The sequence below is a fragment of the Lucilia cuprina genome, chromosome 6 (assembly GCF_022045245.1).
Source record: "Lucilia cuprina isolate Lc7/37 chromosome 6, ASM2204524v1, whole genome shotgun sequence".
In the NCBI taxonomy this organism is placed as follows: domain Eukaryota; kingdom Metazoa; phylum Arthropoda; class Insecta; order Diptera; family Calliphoridae; genus Lucilia; species Lucilia cuprina.
Genome location: NC_060954.1, coordinates 55,010,429 through 55,019,108, shown reverse-complemented (window position 1 = coordinate 55,019,108; position 8,680 = coordinate 55,010,429). Strand labels below are relative to the sequence as shown.

At 24.9% G+C, this 8,680-nt stretch overlaps 1 protein-coding gene across 1 annotated transcript in view; it reads left to right on the top strand.

Moving 5' to 3' along the window:
• Positions 1-8,680, top strand: part of LOC111684765 (potassium channel subfamily T member 2) — a 75,231-nt gene that overhangs the window by 14,082 nt on the left and 52,469 nt on the right. Inside the window, exons 3-5 of the mRNA XM_046954185.1 lie at positions 2,113-2,253; positions 5,098-5,247; positions 5,329-5,540. Coding sequence (XP_046810141.1) covers positions 2,113-2,253; positions 5,098-5,247; positions 5,329-5,540 — 503 coding nt within the window. The remainder of the gene's footprint in view (positions 1-2,112; positions 2,254-5,097; positions 5,248-5,328; positions 5,541-8,680) is intronic.

Below are 8,680 nucleotides of genomic sequence, written 5' to 3'. Positions count from 1 at the left end.
ACTGAACTAGAACTGAACTAGAACTGAACTAGAACTGAACTTGAACTGAACTAGAACTGAACTAGAATTGAACTAGAACTGAACTAGAACTGAACTAGAACTGAACTAAAACTGAAGTTTAACTTAACTGAACTAGAGCTATGAATCCAATCACATTAAAGCGTTGCTATACATAGCTGATTTACAATACCATCAGTTGTTCTTTAAATCCAGTGTAAAAGCAAATCAATTTCATTATTCAGTATAATGTGCTAAATTATATTATAATCAAATATATATTTATTTATGTTTGCATGTCTATTTGTGTAACAGTTTAGTCTCGAAAGCAATCAATATTTGATACACTGTAGTCTCATCCCAATAATCTCTAATACATAATATAATTTTAAAAAATTATATTTATCTATTCAATAGCCAGCCATGGCTATAACTTACATATTTATTGTTATTGTGCATAAAACGATAGAAAATCAAATATTCTTCTATTTATATTTGAAGATTTTGTGCGTCTTTTAAGTAGAAAATGATTACAATTTGATGGTACACTTAATTGTGTAATATACATTTTCATTGACGAACATGTTTACTATCAAATGGTCTGTTGCTGATAATGCTGACGTTAAACATTTTTACAACTTATTTTTAAAGATTTATTAATCTTTGTGGGTTATCTACAAATAGACATTTGTGTTTAGATGTTGATTTTTTGTAGTTGTTATTATTTAGTATGTATTAGTGGAGTTGGATACTGAAACAATAACCCTGCAGTTCAGTACGAGGCTCGAATGGGACTACAATTTTATATATTGGTATATTGGTTCACATAACTAATTCATAAGTATTAAGACACGACTGAGTTTCTCTAAGCAAAATAAAACACAACAAACCTGTTTATAGATTAATACATATTTAAATTCGAATTAATCCCGATTAATGCAATTTCAAAAGGATACATTGACTCCTTTTAACAGCTTGTATAATAAATTAAGAAGTCTTTAATTTATTTTAGTTTCTTTTGTCTTTAATTTATTGTTTAATGATGGTGTAGAACAAGCTAAAGAATAAAATACACCTTAGAGGAAAATTAAAACATACATACGTATATATATGCATGTAAATATTTATGTACATTAGATCGACTCATCTTATGTTAAGAGTAGGAAAATTTTTTCTTTATATTTTATATATAGTTTTACAAGAACTAATTCGTTATGAGTCAGCTTAATATCTTTAACTGTATATTTATACACTTTTACATAAAAACACATACTAAAACAGAAAAATTCACTCACCCTTAATTTTCACGTACACATGTACACCTGAGAAACAACAGGTTTTTTTTTCTAATTTTTTCTATATATTTTTTATTCTAGTTTTAAATAGTTAAAGAGCTTGTATTAAATAGTTTTTGTTTTTACTATTTGTGTGCTAAAGTGTGGTTGGATGTACTAAGTGTGTGTACGTGAGCTTTTTGTTATTATTGTTATTTTCATTATAATAATTTACATTGCATACTTAAAGGCGTTAAAGGTTGTGTGTTTGCTCTATAACTAAAATTTTTTCTATATTAGGGTATCTGTAACTGTAGACTACAGACTAGACTTTAGACTAGCGTATAGAATAAACCATGGACTAAACTATAGACTGGACTAAAGACTAGCCTATAGACTAGACTATAGACTAAACTATATACTAAACTATAGGCTAGACTATAGACTAGACTATAGACTAGATTATAGACTAGACTATAGACTAGACTATAGACTAGACTATAGAGTAGACTATAGAGTAGACTATAGACTAGACTATAGACTAGACTGTAGACTAGACTATAGACTAGACTATAGACTAGACTATAGACTAGACTATAGACTAGACTATAGACTAGACTATAGACTAGACTATAGACTAGACTATAGACTAGACTATAGACTAGACTATAGACTAGACTATAGACTAGACTATAGACTAGACTATAGACTAGACTATAGACTAGACTATAGACTAGACTATAGACTATAGACTTGACTATATAATTGTAGACTACAATAAGTAGTCCACTACAACATTGACTATTTTATTCACTTAATTTTCCACTTTTTTCCATTGCAGACCCGAGCACAAATTACATGTTAAATTCGCCGAACATGTTGTGTGTGAAGATGAATTTAAATATGCTTTGTTGGCCAATAATTGTACATGTCCTGGTGCCAGTACATTAGTTACTTTACTCTTGCATACATCAAGGGGCCAGTAAGTATATCATATACATATGCAGTAAAATAACTACATATACATATGTATGTATGTATGAATGTAGGTAAGTTTAAACACATGTTTGTAAACAAACTTAAACCTAAATAAATAACAAATACATGGGGGACTGAATGGAAGCAGTTAGATTTAACTAATAATGCTCATAATCCCCAACATGCGGTGAGTTAAGTAAACGTTTTTACATTCATTTTGAGGGTGGCTTAAAACTAACTAACCAACTTGACCAAATAGTTAAGCTTTCAAAGGATTAGAATAACAATTTACTAATACCGTAGGAAGTGTACTTGTTTTGTGAACGTTGTAACATGTATAACTATACTTGGGGGTATTACGAAAATTAGTCTAACGTTGTACGCTTAAAGGAGTAGATATTTGGCTCTAGGGTATCATATAACAGGCTATGGTCATATTTGTTTGCTTGCTTGATTTATACACAAAATTAAGCTCCTAGATGTATGAACATCTCTCTTTACGTTTTTTGGTTAAAACAGAATATTTGCATTTCGAACTATTTACTTTAATTTGTTTTAGACCACTTAAATGTACAGAAATTAATATTTTACATTTTCTGGTGTTTTTACCCTTTTTTGTCTTGACCACAACTACATTATGTTAATTCAAATTTTATGTAAATTTCTTGTATTACATGTCCTTGTGGAACTGTCTAACTAAGTATTTGGTTAGTCTGTTACCTTTTGATAAATTATATGTTCCCAAAATGTTAAATAGTGTAGAAATATGTGCATAAGTATATCACATCTAGTTAGTAACTTAATCTGCTTTACATGTGTGTTATTTAGTAACTTTATAAATGCTAATGAACATGAACAGAAAGTGAAATGGAAGTCTTCTCATTACACGTCCTTATGAGGAATAACTTTTGCTGGTGATTCTACTTCAAATGTTTTAGATATATTTGTATTTATAGATGAAATCTATGAAAATTATCTATAAGAAAATTTGACTCTAGAATGGTTTACTATAGCAAAACCTTTCCCAGAAATGTTTTCGTAGACATTTTTTAAAAAAGCTCTTTTTAAAACGCTTTTTGAAACTTTAAAAAGTTTTCTTTACAAAAGTTTTATAGAAAAGCTTTTTTTAAATCTATAGTTTTTAAAACAATTTTCTTTATAAAAACTTTCTTTAAAAAATATTTCTATAGAATAGTTTTTTTGGGAAAAGCTTTCTTAACAAACAATTTTTTTAAGAAAAGCTTTGCTTGAGAATGTTTTCTTAAGAAAAGCGTTTTTAAGATAAACTTTATTTTAAAGTTTTCTTTTAAAAAGGTTATAGTAGAAAAGCTTTCTTAAAAAGGCTTCCTTTTAGAAAATTTGTTTGAAAAAAACTTTCTTTGAAAAATTTTCTTTAAACAAGTTTACAAAAGTTTTCTCTACCAAAATTTTTATAAAAAGAGCTTTGTATTCAAATAGCTTTCTTTTAGAATTTTTTTTTAGAATAGTTTTCATACGAAAAACTATATTTAAAATATTTCTTTAGAAAAGATTTCTAAAAAGGCTAATTTTTATTAAAAAGCTTTCCTTTAAAAAACATTTTTTTAAAAAGCTTTCTTTGAAAAATTTTCTTTAGACAAGTTTACTTCTGAAAATACACTTTAGAAAAGCTTCCTTAACACAAGTTTTCTTTACAAAAGTTTTTATTTAAAGTTAAAAAAAGTATTCTCAAAAAAGCTCCCTAAAAATCTTTATTTAAAATATTTTTTTTAGAAAAATATATATAAAACAAGTTTTCATTAGAAAAGCTTTTTTGAATTTTTTGAAAAAAAAAACTTTCATTAAAAGAAATTTTCTTTTAAAAATTTTCTTAAGACAAGTTTAATTCAGAAAATATGCTTTTAAAAAGCTTTCTTAACTAAATTTTTCTCTACAAAAGTTTGTTTTAAAAAACCTTTTTCTTCGTACGAAAGCTTTTTAAGAGAAGCTTTTCTTTTCAAAAGTTTTTTTTATTTTTTTAATTCTTCAGAAAAGATTTCTCTAAAACAAGTTTTTATTAGAAAAGCTTTAAAAGAAATCTTTCTTTTATAAAAACTTTTCTTGGAAAAAAACTTTTTTTAAAAAAGCTTCTTTTTGAATTTTTTTATACAAGTTTTCTTTAGCAGATATACTTTGAAAAGTTTTCTTCAGAAAAGTTCATTAAAAAGTGTTTTTAGAAACGATTTCTATAAAAAAAGTTTATGCTAGAAAAGCTTTCATTCAAGAAAGTTTTTTCTGAAAAAACTTCTGCAAAAAAGTTTACTCTAGTTTTCTTCAGAACAGCTTTTTTTTTTAAAGATGTTTATAACAAAAATTTTAATTAGAAAAGCTTTTTTATAACAGGCTTCCTTTTAGAAAAACTTGCTTAAGAAAAGGTTTCTTACTTTTTTCATTAAAGTTTTTTTGCAGAAAAAGATTTCTGCACAAAAGTTTACTATAAAAAGCTTTTTTAAGAAAAGTTTTCTTTATCAAATCTTTCTTTAGAATAGGTTTTTCCTTTTAGAAAAACTTTCTTTTAAAAGCTTTCTTAGATCTTTTAGGCAAGTTTTTGTGTAGAAAAGTATTCGCTAGAAAAGTTTTAGCAAAGCTTTTTTAATTTACTTTAAAATAGCTTACATTATAAATGTTATTTTTCAAAAAAAAAAAGTTTCTTTAAAAATGTTTTATAGAAAAGTTTTCTTTAGAAACAATTTCTTAAGAAAACATTTCTAGAAAAGCTATAATTTGATTAGCTTTCATCGGATAAGGTTTTCTCTTTATAGAAAATTTTTGGTTAAATTTCTCTTTTTATAGACATTTTCACTAAAATTTTTATTTTTTCTATCTCTAGGGAAGGTCAACAATCACCCGAAGAATGGCATCGTCTCTATGGCAAATGTTCTGGCAATGAAATCTATCATATAGTTTTAGGAGATAGTCGTTTTTTCGGAGAATATGAAGGAAAAAGTTTCACTTATGCAAGCTTTCATTCACATCGAAAGTGAGTTAATAATAATAATAATAAAAAAGAAACATTAAAATCTTAAAAAGCAATTTCACTCAAAAACATTTAACATTACAGATATGGTGTGGCTTTAGTTGGTGTACGACCAGCACAATTGCCAGAATTCTATGAAGACACCATACTGCTGAATCCTGGTCCACGACATATAATGAAAAAAGATGATACCTGCTATTATATGAGTATAACGAAAGAGGAGAATTCTGCATTTGTCGTTAATCAAAATCAACAAAATCAAAATGCAGATCCAGCAACGGGTAAAGATGGTGGTGGTAAGTAAGATAATAAACAAAAAACTAAAAAAAGGAAAAAAATATAAATAACAAATAAAAACAACCATAAAAACTGACAAAGTTCAAAAAACTAAAAAAATAAGAGTGAAAATGATAGAAAATAATAATTAAATACGTTATGCATATGATTACTATTAAAAATAAAACAAAGTTTTTGTGTGTGATTTAATACTTTTTTGGTTCTTGTTTCTGTCCTCTATTTTTATGATTTTGTCTTGAGTTTGTTTTTATTTCTTTTCAATATAAATAGAAATACATATTTATAAAAACGCGATTTCTAATAAGTACAAACACCATTTATTAACTACTTCTATTAACTAATACTATTACTTCTATTCTTATTTGTCATCATTATTATAAAACTATGCTTTTGTGCTGTGTCTGTCTGTCTGTTTATATAAGTTTGTGGCTATGTGTGCGTGTGTCACTACAACATTGTATGTGTAAAAATATTTCTCTGACTGTATGACATTCGCGTGTTATAATTTAAATTTATTTATTTTTTGTTTTGTTACTTTATTGTTGTAATCAATATAATTTTCTGTGAAAACATGTTAATATCCTTTTTTTTTTTGAAATTGAGGATTATGTACTAAGGGGTTTTTTTAAATTGCATTGTTTATAATCAACTTGTACAGAAAAAGTTGTATTTAATTAAAATTTTCTGTAAATAATTTTAAGCACGAAATCTCTTAATAACCAAGTTTTACATATCACGTTAGATATAGTTTCTATATAAAGAAAACATTTTTTCAATATAATACTTAAATAAATTTTGTTTAAAAATTTTAAAGAAAATATTTTTGAACAAAAACTCTTCCTAGAAGTTCTTTTAAAAGAAACGCTTATAGAGAATTTTTTTTAAAGAAAACTTCTCTAAACAATATTTAATATCTAATCTCTTCTAAAGAAAGCTTTTTTAATATTTTTTTTAGAAAGAAATCTTTTTTAACTTTTTAAGAAAAACTTTTCTTAAGAAAAACTTAAGATAAAACATTTCAAAGAAAAGCTTTTTTAAAGAAACTTTTTGAACAGAAACTTTTCTAGAAAAAACTTTTTTATAAAAGTTTTTCTAGAGAAACTTTTCAAATGAAAACGATTCTAATAAAAATTTTACAATAAAAACCCTTTTAAAGAAAAGCTTTTCTAGAGAAACTTTTCAAATGAAAACTATTCTAATAAAACTTTTACTATAGAAAATCTTTTTAAGGAAAGCTTATCTATAAAAAGCGTATGTAATAAAAGCTTTTCTGAAAGAAGCTTTTTCAAACAAAACTTTTATAAAAGAACTTTGCTGAGAAAAACTTTCTGAAGCTTTTCAAAAGAAAACATTTTTAATAAAATTTTCAAAAGAAAACATTCTGAAGAAAACTCTTCAAAAGAAAACTTTCTCTTTTCTAATGAACACTTTTCTAAAGAAAACATTCTGATGAAAACTTTTCTTTTTAAAACTTTTCTTTTAAAAACTTTTCTAATGAAACTTTTCTAAAGAAAACCTTCTAATGGAAGCTTTTCTAGAGAAGAGCTCTTCAAATGAACACTTTACTATAGAAAAACTTTAAAAAAAAAATCTAGAGAAAACTTTTCAAAGGGAAAGCTTTTTCAAAAAACCTGTTCTAAAGAAAAATCTTTCAAAGACAACTTTTCAAAGGGAAAGCTTTTTCAAAAAACCTGTTCTAAAGAAAAATCTTTCAAAGACATCTAGAGAAAATATTTCCAAGATATTTTAACTATAGAAAACTTTTGGAAAAAAGCTTATAAAAAGAAATCTTTTTAGAGAAATTATTATAAAATTAATTTGCTAAAGAAAACTTCTAGAAGAAATTTTTCTCAATTAAACTTCTGAAAAATAAGCGTGTACAATTTTTTTAAAAAGCTTATGAAAAAAAGTTTTAACTTTTATAAAGAACTTTATTTGTAAGAAAAACTTGTTCAAATCTTATGATCTGTTTTAGACAGGCGGCTCTTTTATTCTTATTTTAAAGAGTTTTATTACAATTTTATATAGAATTTCCCTTTAAATTAATGAAAAGTAATTAAACTTCTGATTTAACGTAAAATCACTTTTTCACATAATTTCATTAAAACATTTTACGGAAAGTACTACACTTTACACCTATTTAAGTTCATTATGATTTTTAGCATAAAGTATCATGTTCAAAAGAAAAATATTTAAATTACACAATTTAAATTTTTGAAATTTAATTTTGCAGTAATTAAATTAAATTTGCTAGTAAAGAGCAGTATATAATGAAGTAAACGAATATAGTTAAACAGCAAAAAGAATAAGTCTGAAACAATTTAACACATTAAAAATTGATTTACAATAAATGTATAGAATAGTTATATTAATATAATAATAGCAAATTTTATCTTAAATACGTATCTCAATAAAAACCTATAAAAGCCTATAAGAATTGCATATATACTTACTGGTAATATGTGATGGAAAAAAAATCTCAAATTGCAAAACTAATAAATAATTGCAAAAAAAGAAGCTGCTTAAAATATACAGTGACAAGTAAACAAAACTAAAGAAAGTATTATAAATTATATTGATTAAAAAACGGAATCAAACTTTTTACCCTTAAACTCTTTAAATAGCATTGTATTAAACATGAATGAATATTTTTTTAAAACTATGTAAAAAGTTTAATTTATTTTCATTACATTATTTTGTGCGTGACTGTAATGATATTTTAAAATAAATACCACATTAAATTTCACAATCTTCATGATAAAATACGATTACAGTTTTTTCACTTTTTATTATTTGCTTTCTTTTCCCTGTTTATTTACATTAACAACGGTAATAATGATTTTAAATAAGCTGTTAAAACAGAAGCGTAAGTGAATAAATGAAAAGGAAACAAAAAAACTTAAAAGGTTTTAAAAAATAGAAACATTATTGAAATCGATTTACTAAAATTTTAATGAAATAAAACTAATTAAAGCGATAAAAAAACAGCTAAAAGTTGTCATACTTTTTTCGACTTTTCGAATTGAAAATAAGATAAAGATAGATAGATAGATAGATAGATAGATAGATAGATAGATAGATAGATAGATAGATAGATAGATAGATAGATAGATAGATAGATAGATAGATAGATAGATAG